This window comes from Mauremys mutica, chromosome 1 (assembly GCF_020497125.1).
Source record: "Mauremys mutica isolate MM-2020 ecotype Southern chromosome 1, ASM2049712v1, whole genome shotgun sequence".
In the NCBI taxonomy this organism is placed as follows: Eukaryota; Metazoa; Chordata; order Testudines; family Geoemydidae; genus Mauremys; species Mauremys mutica.
The window spans coordinates 144587820-144603917 of record NC_059072.1 but is presented as its reverse complement, the minus strand read 5'-3'; the positions used below and the strand labels follow the sequence as shown (position 1 = coordinate 144603917).

The 16098-nt window shown below is 48.2% G+C and overlaps 1 protein-coding gene across 1 annotated transcript in view; it reads right to left on the bottom strand.

Annotated features, from left to right (window-relative positions):
* Positions 1 to 435: 435 nt before the first annotated feature.
* The window catches only part of LOC123348188 (scavenger receptor cysteine-rich type 1 protein M130-like), a 158784-nt gene continuing 143121 nt past the window's right edge, over positions 436 to 16098 (bottom strand). The window contains exons 17-25 of the mRNA XM_044985683.1: positions 14646 to 14708; positions 14247 to 14561; positions 13811 to 13846; positions 12275 to 12412; positions 4165 to 4260; positions 3133 to 3216; positions 2379 to 2468; positions 1831 to 1983; positions 436 to 720 (exon numbers count right to left, since the gene is read on the bottom strand). Coding sequence (XP_044841618.1) covers positions 596 to 720; positions 1831 to 1983; positions 2379 to 2468; positions 3133 to 3216; positions 4165 to 4260; positions 12275 to 12412; positions 13811 to 13846; positions 14247 to 14561; positions 14646 to 14708 — 1100 coding nt within the window. The 3' untranslated portion in view covers positions 436 to 595. The remainder of the gene's footprint in view (positions 721 to 1830; positions 1984 to 2378; positions 2469 to 3132; positions 3217 to 4164; positions 4261 to 12274; positions 12413 to 13810; positions 13847 to 14246; positions 14562 to 14645; positions 14709 to 16098) is intronic.

Here is a 16098-nt window from a genome sequence, read left to right as displayed (position 1 = left end):
TATAGGAGACCCAATGAGCAGTTCTGGGTTAAAGTCTGCAGCTTTGGGGGGCGTGGACCAGACCTGGGTCTGTGTTGTAGCAGACTAGTATGTGTGGCTCAACAAGGCAGGGTTCTGGAGTCCCAAGCTGGTAAGGAAAATGGACTCAGAGGTAATCTCAGCACATCAGGTGCCAGTTGCAAGACAGTCTCTGTGACCAAACCCGTCACACCAGTCTCCATCTCTCTCCCTTCAGGCCAACATACAGCCACCCAATAGACCTCATCAGAGAAACATCACGCCTGGAACAGATTTTCAAAAAGGGTTTAATAAGAAAAAGCAAAAATTCACAATGAAGAAATGTTAGGAACAAAAAAGCAGGGAAGTTCCAGACTGCCTGATCAATGGGATATTAGAGGGGAAATCACAGTCTCTGTCTCAGTCACACTTATTTCTTGCATTTAAACAAAATTGAAATAAAAAAGCTAATTGAAGTAGTTCCCAGGCAAGGATTGTCTCCAGTACCCCCATAGCCCAATGAGCATTTGAGAAAGGAAGAGTCTAACCATACAGCATCTACATCCTCACAGGATATTTGATCTGAACCCAGGCATTTTTATATTGATGTCCCAGAGACGCCATCATCAACATCATCATAACCAGGGTCATGAAGAGCTGGGGACAGGACGTCACTCTCAGCCCTAGAGGCCCCTTCACTTCTTAGCAAGTGCAGGTTCCAGCCTGAAAATAGCAAGGAGGTCACATTACAGTCAATGTATCCATTCTCTACCCATGTGAACTCACATAATGGATGGGCAACATGCAGTATGGGCTGTGAATCAGCCCCTGCCCACAGTTTCCCTGAGTGGGCCTCTGACAAGTTTAATCCATTATCTCTCTCTGTTCTTCAAAGAAAACATGTGGGAGGAGATTCTGTCTGTGCTGAGACCTCCCTGGTGCAGGAGAAGTGTGGGGTTGGCAGTGAGCTGGTGATGAGTCCCTGATAGGCCACTGGGAGCTGCTGTAACTCCTGACAGCTGATATAGTCCCTAAGAGACCACATGCCAGGAGAGACCTGGTGGCTGGAGCAGGGTGGGGACCTTAGCCCGTGGGACTTGTCTGGACATCTCAGATCTCACCTGCCCACACAATGCTGGTTCTCACATTATTCCCATCAAGACCGAAGAAATGCAGATTTCATCCCAACCCAGTTTCCCCTGAGGTGCAAAGTGGCAGCTCAGCTCTGATCCTATGCTAATGGGGACATTTACATATTGAAGAGTGATTTCAAACCTGATGCCAGGCCACTAACTAACCGCACTATAGGGACCTGCTCTTCCCATTACCACCCAGGGCACTTGTTTGGGGAAAGGCACTTTGGCCCCGATCCTGCCAATGGACTCTTGTAACTTTGATGATTTGGACAATTCCACTGAAGTCAGCAAGACTATTCATGTGAGTAAAGTGACAGATGGGATCTAGTATTTGTAGGATCATAAACCTTAATAGGAAATCTCCTTTATTTCTTGATTTAAGTCCATTTAACTCAGGGCTTTCCTAAGGATTCAGGGGGCCCAGGGCAAAGCAAATTCGGGGGCCCCTTCCATAAAAAAAAGTTGCAATACTATAGACTACTATATTCTTGGGGAGGCCCCTGTGGGGTTCGGGGCCTGGGGCAAATTGCCCCACTTCCCCCCTCCCCTCTGGGCTGCCCTGATATAACTTTGTTTAGTAGAGGTCAGGGTGGGGATACAGCTGGGAGTTTACCAATAACTGTATTTCGGCGCAGTGATAGTGACCTCTAGTGGCCAGTAAAGGCTCTTCCAGGTGAGTTGTCCACATACCACTCACCTGTCTGTGAATCCCAGTTCCTGACACTTCCCCCATGGGCCACAGTGATTTCCTGGGCACTTGGTCCAGAACCAGGATCATCTTCAGGGTCAGAAATTTCTCTGGCATCATCATAACCATCCCCTGGGTCATCTCCAGGCAGGGCAGGGACCTCTGAAATAAAGATGTGAATTAATGGAAATGAGAAGAGGCTTTCCACTGAATAGAGAAAGAAGATACATGCCAGGTGTGGCAAATGAGGGAATTATGTGTATTATTTCTTATGAATGCCACATATACCCCAGTTTAGCTGTTTGATATTATCCTGCCAGACTGCACAGAGAAAATCAAGGGAGGCTATTGGCGGGGAAGCAAACAGGAAACATAAAACTAACAAAGACATGGCTCCTTAAGGGGATGATGGGAACTGTTAATTGTGGAACGCATCTCCCTGGCTCCAGCCAGGCTAGTCTGGGTTAATTCTTCCCAGCCCTGAGCTCAGGATCAAAGGGCAGACTAGGGAATGAAGGGGGTGGAACAGCAGTAGCCAAGGGGTAATGTGGTTTCACCTCGGCTGTCTGGAGTCTGGGGGACGTCGTTCAAGGCAGGCTCCTCCATGTTGTCGTAATCCAAACGAGAGCCCCCCGGGTAATCTCCCTCTGGAACAGCAAACACCACACTCAGCTTCCCCTGAACACACCCATTTCCCCAGCAGGTTTTAGTTCCCCATTAAAAGCCTGTTGTCTTGGAGTTTGGGCTGTTCATCACAGAGTCTGTAGGGGAACTCACAGGGTGATCCAGAGGAAAAGGGAGAGTCATGGACATTCTGTGAAACAATAATTGTGCCACCTTCATTTCCACAAAAACAACTACAGCCCAGCCCTGCCCCACAGCATCCAATAGCAACTTTGTTATGCCCTTCAATGAGATCAGGATCTACGCTGGTATTGAGCTAACCCTGGACCCGTTGGGAGACAGTAGCTGCCACTCCAGAGCTGACCATTGTGAATTCAACTGAACTCTATAAAGACACAGAGTCCTGACTTTTTACGGGCTGGATCGTGAATTGGGCTATATGCTGAGGAGGCAGGGGGCTAAGATCATGGGGCACAGGTCAGGGGTTGTATAGTGACACGTGTCAACTGTGGAAGTCAGATTCTTTCATACCGTGTGAATATTTCTCTGCCCGGTTCCCTGCAGCTCCTCCCCTGGGGGAGAGCACCGTCAACCACACACAGAAAGGGTCACGATTTGTTCACATTTCCATCAAGAGTTGGACAGAAATCATTTATGTGTCTCTGTACCCACCCCCACCCCCATTACCTTGTTCTAACCCACGATCGTTTTCCCCCTCGCTGTCCCCAGTGTAATACTGCAGCTTCGTCACTGAGTCATCTGAATAGGAAACTGGAGAAAGAGTAAATGGGATGTTATCACAGTGAGAGCAGTGAACCTGACTGATGGGCAATGCATACAGGTCCTGGAGCAAGATTTATGGTCTCAGTATATTGCTCCTTCAAGAGAAGATGCTGAATTCACAGCGACTGAGTGGTGAGAGGCTGACACAGATTTTCCAAGATAAATATCCATTTTTGTGGTAAATGTGGCTTTGGGGTGAATAAAATCAGACTGGGAAGATGCTGGGAACAGCCATATTGACCTCATGAGGCGAGGCAGGGACTGAGTGAGTCTTTTACCATGAGATCCCCTCCTGTGGGTTTCATTTGAATCTTTCTCATTAACTGCAGAGCCTATTTTGAGTCACACTCAGAGTGTAAGAATCTGTTTAGAGAGGAATGTTTATCTTCTCCTCCTGAATGTTGCTACTTCATGGCCTGTTCCAGCAGAAAATTATGGCTGAGGTTGTTGGTCCAGACCTCCTCAGCCACGGATATGACTCCCATTTTGTTATGCAAGACACTCCCCCTCCCCTGCCTTGTTGCCAGATTAGGCCACTCCCTCCCAGGATCAGAGTCTGTGACCAACCCCCACCATTAGTAGAGAGGACAATGTGCATCTCAGAAGTAGCCTCAGGGAGAGGCACAGACCATGCTCAGAGTGCCTCACAATGTGCTAAACTGAGAGCAGCATCTTCCCAGCTGGTTGACACTGAGTCAAAAGGACGTGAACAGTCATTTTCCTGACCCATAACTAATTGCCTCCTAAGGCTGCAGGATGTACAGATCGTACCGACTCAGAATGCAGAGTCTGCTAGGGAGGAAACTCATTCATCTCAGCCCAGTAACTGGCTTATCTCTTCACAGACCCAGCATCTGCAGCCATTCAGGACTCACAGGCTTTAGAATGCAAAGTGCATTAGAGATTTTCTCCCTGTTAGGAATAACACACACAGACCTGAGTGATCAAACATCTCCTGCTTCTTTCTCATCAGGTTATAATCAATCTCCTCGTACACGGCCTCAGAGAAAGGTTCTAAGGATCTTCTGGAGCCTAAAAACAAAGGGCAGGGTTTGCACAGGGTCAGAGAAGCTAGGGATGGGAAACCCTATGAGATCATCCAGCCCCTCCCCTTGGGCCCAGTGCAGGACTGGTCCCTACAGCACATTCCCACTGCTCTGTCCAGTTAAGATTTCAGCATCCCAGGTGACGGGGATCACGTCCCTGCCATGTTTGTTCTATTGGCTATTTCACTGTCATTAAGTTTATCTTAATATTCAGCCTTAATGGTCCCTACATACATTTATCCTATTTGTCCTAGTACCATGCAAAATCATTCCTCTCCTATCTTGGTGCTCACACCTATGGGCAAAATAGTACTTGTATATGTATTGCCTAGAGACTGTGTGGGGAATAATTAGCTAATATTTGTGCAGTGCTTTAAAAATGGAAAGTACAATCTATATATATTTTTAGGTGACAAATCTGAGGCACTGTCCTAGATAGAGGTGTCATTAGAGGAAGTTTTGGAACAAATTGATGAACTAAATAGTCATAAGTCACCAGGACTAAATAATATTCACCAAAGAGTGTGAAGTGACTCAAATATGAAATTTCAGAACTACTCACTGTGGTATGTAACCTATCAATTAAATCAGTTTCTGTACCAGATGGCTCAAGAAGCGATCCCAGTAATTACAGGCCAGAATCCAAATTTACAGAACCAGGCAAATTAGTTTAAACTACAGTAAAAACAGAAAGATCAGATATATAGATGAACAAGATTTGTTGGGGAAGAGTAATCATGGTTTTTGTAAAGAAAAATCATGCCTTAACAATCTACTAGTATTCTCTGAGGGGGTCAACAAGCATGTGGACAAGGGGGATCCAGTGGATATAGTGTACTTAGATTTTCAGAAAACCTTTGACAAGGTCCCTCACCCAAGGCTCTTAAGAAAAGTACACTGTCACGGGATAAGGGGGAAGATCCTCTCATGGATCAGAAACTGGTTAAAAGGTAGGAAACAAAGGGAAGAAATAAATTGTCAGTTTTCAGAATGGAGAGAGGTAAATAGTGGTGACTCCCAGGGATCTGTACGGGGACCAGTGCTGATCAACATATTAATAAATGCTCTGGAACAAGGGGTAAACAGTGAGGTCGCAAAATTTGCAGATGATACAAAACTACTCAAGATAGTTAAGTCCAAAGCAGAATGCGAAAAATACAACGGGGTCTCACAAAACTGGATGACTGGGCAACACAATGACAGATGAAATTCAGTGTTGATAAACGCAAAGTAATGCACATTGGAAAACATAATCCAAACTATACATATAAAATGATCGGGTCTAAATTAGCTATTACCACTCAAGAAAGAGCTCTTAGAGTCATTGTGGATAGTTCTCTGAAACCATCCACTCAATGTGCAGTGGTAGTCAAAAAAGCTAACAGTATACTGATAATCATTAGGAAAGGGATAGATAATAAGACAGAAAATATCATATTGCCACTATATAAATCCATGGTATGCCCACATCTTAAATACTGCGTGCGGATGTGGTCATTCCATCTCCAAAAAAAGATATATTGGAATTAGAAAAAGTTCAGAAAAGGGCAACAGAAATGATTAGGGGTATGGAAAAGCTGCCATATGAGTATAAAATCATGACTGGTGAGGAGAAAGTAAATAAGGAAATGAAATTAATAGGCAGCAGGTTTGAAACACACAAAAGGAAGTATTTCTTCTTACAACAGTCAACGCCTGTGGAACTCTTTGCCAGAGGATTTTGTGAAGGCCAAGAGTATAACAGGGCTCAAAAAAGGAACTAGATAAATTTATGGAGGATACATCAATGGCTCATAGCCAGAATGGGCAGGAATGGTGTCCCTAGCCTCTGTTTGCCAGAAGGTGGGAATGAGCGACAGGGGATGGATCACTTAATGATTACCTGTTCTGTTAATTCCCTCTGAAACACCTGGCATTGGCCACTGTTGGAAGACAGGATACTGGGCTAGATGGACATTTGGTCAGACCCAGTATGGCCATTCTTATGTTCTTGTATAAGGGTACATCTACACTGCAATCTGGAGGTGTGATTGCAGGATGCATAAACACATCTGAGCTGGCTTAGATCTAGCTAGCCATGTAGCTGTGTCAGCACACACAGCAGCACAGGCTGACCTTCCATATATATCCTCGCCTAGTAGCCTGGGTGCATACTCCAGTGGCTAGCTCACATCACAGCCATGCTGACACAACTACACTGCTGTTGTTATGGTGAAAGAGATCAAGCTCTTTTGCAGCATTTCTCCTTCCTCGTACCCTCCCTCCTGCTGTATTACATGGATTTTCTTGCACTTTTCTAAATGGAATCTCAACATGTTCTTTTTCTAACAATACTTGCAGTCACTTTGTATTATTTCCTCTAGAGAGGCGGAGTGGCCTCCCTCCCCACTTGAGAGTGAGGGACCACTACACTCTCCCTGGTGGGCGGAGCCAAACCTGCCCTGCCCCTCTCGCTGGAATTACCAGGGCAGGAAAGGAAGCATAAGGCAAGGGCCTTGTGTTCCATTTGAGTGGGAGCCAGGGAACATAAGAACTGCTGCCAGTTTCCTGTAAAGTGACCAGATTAGCAGCATCAGTTACACTGTGAAGCTCTGCACAGTGGAAATAGCTATAACTACTGTGTTCAAAGTCTTGGTTGGTTAGTTATTTTGTTTGTTTGTTTTTCTTGTGTAAGAAAACTCAGAATCTGAGGAATGCAGAAAACACTGCAGAAGGGCCTTCAAAACTGATTTTTTATACCTGAGGCTTTTTAATGTTAGAATATAAGAATATAAGAACGACCTTACTGGGGCAGACCAAAGGTCCATCCAGCCTGGTATCCTGTCTGCTGACAGTGGCCAATGCCAGGTGCCCCAGAAGGAGTGAACCTAACAGGTAATGATCAAGTGATCTCTCTCCTGCCATCCATCTCCATCCTCTGACAAACAGAGGCTAGGGACACCATTCCTTACTCCATCTTGGCATTAATGGACTTAACCTCCATGAATTTATCCAGTTCTCTTTTAAACACTGTTATAGTCCTAGCCTTCACAACCTCTTCAGGTAAGGAGTTCCACAGGATGACTGTGTGCTGTGTGAAGAAGAACTTCCTTTTATTTGTTGTAAACCTGCTGCCCATTAATTTCATTTGGTGACCCCTAGTTCTTATATTATGGGAACAAGTAAATAACTTTTCCATATTCACTTTTTCCACACCACTCATGATTTTATATCTCTATCATATCCCTCTTTAGTCTCCTCTTTTCCAAGCTGAAAAGTCCTAGCCTCTTTAATCTCTCCTCATATGCAGGGGCGGCTCTAGGCACCAGCAAAGCAAGCACCTGCTTGGGGCAGCCCATTTGCAGAGGCGGCACAGGAGCTGAGAACCAACAGGGCGCTCTGGGAGCTGTAGTTCCTTGGTTAGCTCCCTGCCTATAGAGCCAGTCCTGGGGCAGGGAAAGAACTACATTTCCCAGTATTCCCTTGGCCACTACTAACTGGAAAGGAAGGAGGGGGACCTCAATGCGGCAGCGTGTGCTGTGAGTGCTGTGAATGGTAGGGAGACCATATTTTAACATTCAAAAAACAGGACACTCCAGGGGGAGGGAAGCCCCAGCCTGCCACCATCCACTCCCTCCACTGCCCCCCACAGAAACCCCAACCCATCCAACCCCCCCACTCCCTGTCCCCTGATCACCCCCTCCCAGGACCCCTGCCCCTAACTGCCCCCCAAGACCCCACCTCCTATCTAAGCACCACTGGTCCTTGTCCCCTGTTGCCCCCTCCCGGGATCCCTCTCCCTAACTGCCCCCAGGACCCCACCCCATATCTAAGCAGCCTTTCTCCTTGTCCCCAACTGCCCCCTCCTGAGACCCCAACTTCCCCCCAGGACCCCACCCCCTACTTGTCCCCTGACAAACCCCTGGGACTCCCATGCCCATCCAACCACTGCCTGTCCCCAGACTGCCGCCCCGGAACTCCCTACCCCTTCTCCAACCCCCCAACCCCCTTACCGTGCTACTCAGACCAGCATGTCTGGCTCCGTGCAGCTCCAGACACGCTGCTGCATACATGCTGCTGTGCTCCCCCACGGAGCACGGTGGGGGGGAGCCCAGGGCTGGGGTGGTACCGGGGTGGCGGGAGGGCACTGGTGAGGGGGAAAGGGGGAAGCCCAGTGCTGGGGCGGCAGAGTGTGTGTGTGAGAGGGAGAGCCCAGGGCTGGGGCAGCAGCAGGGTATGGGGCGGGGGAGCCCAGGGTTGGGATGGGGGGCAGCCATAATTTTTTTGCTTGGGGCGGCAAAAAATGTAGAGTCGGCCCTGCTCATATGGGACCTGTTCCAAACTCCTAATCATTTTAGTTACCCTTCTCTGAACCTTTTCTAATGCCAGTATATCATTTTTGAGATGAGGAGACCACATCTGTATGCAGTATTCAAGATGTGGGCGTACCATCGATTTATATAAGGGCAATAAGATATTCTCTGTCTTATTCTCTATCCCTTTTTAAAGATTCCTAACATCCTGTTTGCTTTATTGATTGCTGCTGCACACTGCATGGACGTTGTCAGAGAACTATCCATGATGACACCAAGATCTCTTTCCTGATTAACTGTAACTAAATTAGCCTCCATCATATTGTATGTATAGTTGAGGTTACTTTTTCCAATCTGCATTACCTTACATTTATCCACATTAAATTTCACTTGCCATTTTGTTGCCCAATCACTTAGTTTTGTGAGATCTTTTTGAAGTTCTTCACAGTCTGCTTTGGTCTTAACTATCTTGAGCACTTTAGTATCATCTGCAAACTTTGCCACCTCACTGTTTACCCCTTTCTTCAGATCTTTTATGAATAAACTGAATAGGATTGTTCCTAGGACTGATCCTTGGTGAACACCACTAGTTACCCCTCTCCATTCTGAAAATGTAACATTTATTCCTACCCTCTGTTCCCTGTCTCCAGCTTGCTGCAGAACGCTGGAGCTGGACTTGCACTGGGCAGGATCCTGTCCCCAAAGGAGACCAACCCTGGAGAGAAATTGCCAGGAATGCCATCGGCCAATACCCCGATGAGACCACGAACCCAGGCACTATGGAACCCCTCACTCAGATGCTGGTAGGAAGTAGCCCAAGGAAACTGGACTTTGGTCCCGTTTCACTGTCAAAACCAAAGTCAACATATTTTAGCTGGATCCCTGCTGGCTCAGTGGAACAGTCCGCCACTGTTAGGGCCCTGGGCTAGGACACAATGAAGTAGGATGCACCAAGGTCCCCCCATCCCCTGCTGCCAACCCCATCCCTGGGGTGGCAGCCTCCCCATCTTAGGCCAAGAGGTCTGCTGTCTGCCAGAGTCAGGACATCAAACCTGCCTGTTTGGTGCTCTACCCTGCCTGAGGGCCTGAACTCCTAGATAGTTTGTGCTCCCTGCTCTTCCCCACCCAAAGAGCCAGAGCCCCAGCCTGTGTGTTTGCTGGCTGCCTTAGCCAAGAGGCTTAGGCAATGCCTGCTCCCCACTCTGCCCTGCCCAGAGGGCCAGAGCTTCCCTGATAGACCATTAACTGCTGGCTGCCCCAGCCAGGATGCTGTGGACTACAGACTGCTTATACTCCACCCTGCCTGGACGGCCAGAGCCCTAGACTCCTGACTGACGGCAGCCCTGACAGCAGGCTGCGAGCTCTAGACTGCAAAATTTGCAGATGATACAAAACTACTGCCTGACACAGTGAGAAGGAGTGGGCTCCCTCCTCAGTTGAGAGCAAGGGACCACAGCATTTCCCCTTTGTATTATTTCTCTGTTGTCCCCACTAGTCTCATCTCCTCCCAATTTACTGTCATCTGGACTGGCTATAGAGCTTCCCTGCAGGAGAGGTACACACCAGATGTGTTCACCATAGGATACCTTAATACTCTGCCAGGTATGGCTGAAGTTAGCTTAAACAAGGTGTGTTACACACAGTGCCACCTAGTGGGTGAACAGTATAATACAGTTTAGCCTTCCATTACGTCTCCCCCTTTGAGTTCTACATTCCTACCATTTACAAAATTTACACTATCATAGTATCTTTGTTGTTTTCCTCAGATCAATCTATTAAGTATCTCTTGTTAGTATATAGGCCTGTCTCTTAGCCTAGGATAAAATTTTGGGTCTGACTTTTGATACTTTTATATTCTCTTTACTAATATGTGTGAATAAAGAATGAAAACACTGTGAGTTGCTTCCAGATGGGGTTTATAGCAATATGAAAAGAAATAAGGAAAAGAGTTAAAGTGTTGCTGGCTATGGTGGGAGTTTAATATACAAGCGTGCACTTGAAGACTGCCTCGACCCTTATCTCAAGGCAAGGTCAAGCAACCAGATGGGAGGGGCAAGGGAGGTGTTGGAGAAGCATAAGAAACACTAAAAAGCCAGAGAAAAGGTGACCCTTGCCGAAACCTAACCTTACTCCTTACCCCTCCCATGGGGTACAAAAGAGGTGGTACCAAAGTCCCCATACTCATGATCCTCCAAAAGGGAACATGACCATAAATTGTAAGGGGTGGGACCAAGGCCGTGCACTATAGGTATAATTAAGCCTGCTAAGAAAAAGAAGGTGGGAAAAAGGACAGGGAAATCTCTGTGGCGTACAGAGCTATGGATATGCTTGCTTGATTAACCTCAATAAACATTGCATTGCTGCACTTGGATTATGGTCTTCTGCTTTCTGTTTGTGTGATAAGAACCAAGAGTGTGGCAAGGGGAAAAGCCCTAACATCTCTCAGTCATACTAGTTTTCTAATTACCCAACCCAAACAAGTAACAGCTTGGTCATCTGGCTTTCCATCAGTTGCAATGACTGCCTGAGGCCTGTTTGGAATCTCTGAGTTTTCTTCCTCTTGTTTTGCATCTGCCATCTGTAGAGTTTGCTCTGTTGATTGTTCTTTCTGAGGTACACTGTATGCGCCAGCATTTTATCTTGAGTTTATTTGTACTGGGTCTCCTTTCAAATATCCCTCTGCAAAATTCTTCCACTTTTCTCATTAGGCCCATCATGGCTGCCACACTGAGGTGGAGAACGCTGTTGGCCTTTGATCCTTTGATCACATGCACTCCAAATGAGAAGTTTTTGTCTTTGAAAGATATTTCTGTGGTGAACTGTCCCATGCAATTCAGAATGCCTCCAGGGCTAGTCAGGGCTGTGTCAGGTGACTTCAGGTCTAGGAGGGGTTGAAGGTGATTGTAAGGCCTGTCTGAGATGACTGTTACATCAGCTCCTAAGTTAATTTCAAAGTCAACAGTGTTTTTCTGGATGATCAGTTTCACTCTCCAGACAGGCTCTGTATCATCACATATGATAGATCCCAGAAACAATTTTGCAAATTTTGCAATATTTGTGACTGTCCTCAGGAAAATCAAAGGATTTAAAGAAATGTTCTGTTTGCTTCCAAATAGCATGAACTAAACACCATACCTCAGTTTCTTTATGGAGTTTTATAGCAATTTGAAATCTTGCAAAATGCTGCTTCTAGTCTGTCAATTGTGAAGGTCTGTCAAAGCTGAAGTTCTCTGGAGTAACGAAGAGGGAGATGTTGATGAAATCCTGCAACCTGTGGTGCTTTTTTTCCCCCTGTCTGCAACCTTCATTGTTCCTTCTTCTGTCTGCAACTTCTGTTGCTCTCTTCCTTCTGTTTTTCTTCTCTTCTGGCACTGCTTAACTTCGAGCACTATGTCACATACACATTGTACATGGTAGGTGGCAGGGCTGCTATTAGCAGGTCAGGTTTCTGTACCAGATAAGGACTGGCTACAGAGTTTCCTTCCCTGAGAGATATTCACCAGATGTGTTCACAATAAGATCCCTTAATGCTCTGCCAGGCGTGGCTGAGGTTAGTTAAAATAAATTGTTACATGCAACGCCACTTTGTGGCCGAACAGTATAATACAACTTAACCTTCCATTACACTTCCAACGCCCCACCCCCTTAGGCACAGCTCCCCCTGCTATTTCAGAGGCATTTCACACAGTGACACCAATGAAAACGCACCTCTGTACTGTGCCCTGGCACTTCGCACCTGAGCCCCCAGGATGATTAAGACCAGGCAGAGAAGGGCCCCCAGGATAATGCAGATAACCACAGGCACCGTGACTCTCCCACTGTTGGTCAGAGGGCGGCGCGGGGGAGCTGGATGGAAATGAACATGCAACAGGGAGAGATTATCCTGTGAGAGTCGTGGCGGGTGGGTGGGGAGGGGACAGGGAGCTCCCCAGTCACTCATTTCACGGCCCAGGACAGCAGGGTAACTGGCTGAAACACATTCGGGGGCAGCTCACAGGCTGCTGTTTCAATCATGGGCCCTGCCCTGTCAGCTGGAGCCAGCAGACAGGAATCATCAGGCTCAGCAAGGCCTGCAGCTCCCACCCAGGTGTCATTCGCCCCTAGATTTCACAGGCCATGTGTAAGGGGACTGTTGGCCCCTTACTAAAACTCAGTGGGGTTTTTCGGTAGACTAACTCCCAGTACCAGAAGGAGGGGGAAGGTTCGATGGGAAAACAGGACCCTGAGGCTGACAGTCCCCAGGAACAATGGGGAAAGGCCACCAGTGCTTCAGGTCAGCCTGAGTGACAGGGTGGGCAGGCTAATCAGGGAGTCAGGAGCCTGGGGGGGATCCTGTCCTCCCTGTGAGCTGGAATTGCCTGGAACAGAGTGGGGCTGAGCTAATGAGCGAGCAGGGGCCAGAGCTAAGCTGGGGAGCAGAGCCGATCCAGTCAGAGAAAACCAAAGAAGCAGCTCAGAGGCAGCAGAGTTACAGAATCAGCCCACAGGGGAGACCTGTGCTGGGGCGGGAGCTATATCAACCAGATCCAGAGAGGCCAGAAAAGCAGCCCAGGGCGCTGGAGGCAGAGCAGCAGCAGCCGTGCTAAGGCAGAGTGGAGCTGGAGCTGGGGCTGGAGCAGTTTCAAGCTGGGTGCGATGAGCAGCTGAGGAGAGCGAAGGGGCCCTGGGCAATGGGCCCAGCACAGGGAGACACCTCCAGCCAAAAGGCCTTGCAAGCCAGACTTGGAGTGGGATCATAACCCCGACAGGGCAGAGGTGATGCTGGGAATAATGGTTCTGCCAATTAAAGCATGAGGGCATGGGGCAACCATCAGAGCAAGTGTCTGACCCGCAGCATCCCTGCAGCACAGCCAGGGCCTGAGAAGGAGGCCTGGGACTTGTGACTGAACTTCCCTTACAGTCTAGAGATGCTGGTTGTGATGTCCCCATGCCACAGAGCCTAAGTGACTCCAACAAGGCTGAACCCCCCCACCCCCAGTTATGAGGACTCTGCCACACAGGAGAGTGGAAGAGGAGCCCTTGAGGTCACGCAGGCCTCTGGGTAAAGGAAGTGAGAACAAGGACTCAGAGCCCTTCGTTAGCTCACTTCACCAGGATAGTGTATAAGGCAGAAAGTTCCCCACAATAGTGGGACCATTCCTCTGCTTACACGTGGAAAGGAGCTTCTCCCTTAGGCTGCAGCTTGCAGCTTATCCTCTGTGACCCAGCATCAGGGAAATTTGATGGGAGCAGGGGATGTTTTACCTGTTCTACTCAGTGATGCTGTCGTCTCTGTCACACCTGCAAAGGGAAAGGGAGAAGAGCTGGAGTCTGGAGCGAGGGGGAAGTGACGTATTTGTCACCGGGTAGCGTCCCTCAGAGTCCCTGAGGATCACCAGACGTCACTTCTACAAACTCCCTCAGAGCAGCACAGGGTCTGTATGTTAGTGATTTAGGGCCCACGTCCTCCTGTGCTGACTAGTAACAAACCAGCACTCTGGGGTCTGTGATGGATGAGGGGCTGTGTGGGCTGATGTCTGAGACAATCTGACCCCACAAAGGTTCCATCTCATAGCATCCATGATGCTCCTGCACACGGGAGATGGGAGGGCCTGGTCTGTGACCAAGGGGGGCAGGCAATTAGACCCATCCTCCTTCCGGAAAATTACAGCATGTAGCAGAAACATCTCCTGTCACTCACCTGAGCAATTCACTCCAACATCTTCCTTATGACCACAGTTGCTCTCACCCCAGGGCTTGGCAGGACAGTCCCAGAGAGATGACTCTGTCCCTCTGCAATTCAATGTTTCTACCCAGATGGGACCAGTCCCCTCACCGAATGCAGCCTCGCCTGGGACTGGTACAGCAGATCCACAGCCCAGTTGTTTACACACAACTTTGGCATCTGCCATGTCCCAGGAGTCATCACAAACTGTTCCCCAGGAGCCCTGGTACCAAACCTCCACTCTCCCCGAGCATCTGTCCTCTCCTCCCACGACACGTAACTTCTCCTGGTCTGGAAATGCAGAAACCTCGTGTTACTGGGACAGCTGGGAAAATCCTTAGGGACCAAGAGTGAGACAGTGAGAAACAGAAATACCTGTGCAGCTCGTCGAGTTTGGGCATTCGGCAAACAGCACCTGAGGTGGTTTGTCTTTCTTTCCTATGGAGAGAAAATGATGAACTGAATGGACCGAGAAGAGTGTGTGATGTAGGAGAGAGTAGGGTTTCTCTCCTACATTAAACCCCTAAATTTCAGCAATTTTATAAACTTAAATATAAAATCTAGTTTGTTTCAGAGCTAACAGATTTATTACTCAGTGGATTCTCTGGCTTTTGAAATCTTTATGCAGCTCTCTACTGGTGTGTGCGTTTGGGGTTATCTGAGTCTGTTCCATCCACCCTGTGCACAGCTGCTTCTGGCCCTGTTTGAAGGTAAACAGATCTGTCAGCTGATACTCACCCACATTATTGTGGGGATCCAGAGACAAGAAATGGTGGTATTAGAATTGAGACCGAAATGGGACTTTAGATCTGAAACAAACTCTCACCTACACGCACAGACACAGACACACTTTTTGGGAATTCTGATCCTGACCCAGATTTCACAGCTGGGAGTCAGGAAGCAGGGGCTGCAGCAGAGCTAGTCTTGAGGCAGCCTAACAAGTGCAGCTGGCCCATATTAGGCTGCCTGACTGGTGGTACCACCTGATTGGTGGGAAGGGTCAGCAGTCCAGCTCCTGAATCAAGCGCCATTCAGCAACGGCTCAAAGCATTTCCCACATCTAGGATACCTCATTTCCCTGTCTTGTTCCTAGTCTTGCTGTTGCCTTGACTCCAGACTTACCCCTTGCCTTGCCCAGGTAACCTGGTCCTGACACTGAGCTCCGATTCCTGACTTTTGCCTTCAGCTCTGGCTCTGACTCTTGGCTCCAATTTCTGTCTACCAGCTCCTGCTCTAACTATTGGGCATGACTCATACTTCAACCACTCAGCGTCCTGTTCACTGACATTGGGCCCATCTCTGATTGTTCATCCCAAAAGTATAGCCACAGAGATTCCCAAATGACGCTCACTAATGGGAGGCATTTGCAGTGGCGCTGGAACAATTTTTACAGTTGGGGGCTGAGAGACAGTGGTCCCTAAACTTTTTACCTTGCCCCCCTTACCCATGTCCATGCCCCCTCTCCCCCAAGTTGGGGCCAGGACTGGGCCATGGCTCGGGGGGTGGGGGTGGGAGAGACATGGATGGGGTAAGGGAACTGAGGCTGGAACCACAGCTGAGGGTGGGAGCAGAGCCCTACTTGTGGGGCCAGCAGCAGGACCCCATGTGTGGAACCAGTAGCAGAGAGCAGGGCCAGCAGCTGGGACCCCACACTAAAACTGGGGGTGCTGAAGCACCCCTCACACCCCAAGTTCCCCCGCTTATGGGCATTTGTGGGGTCTCACTAACTGATTGCACTGTGTAACACACAGCTGGTATAAATAACTCCCATGTTTGTTTTCCAGGGGCTGTATTCTCATTCCTAGAATGGACAATGAAACTTTTATTT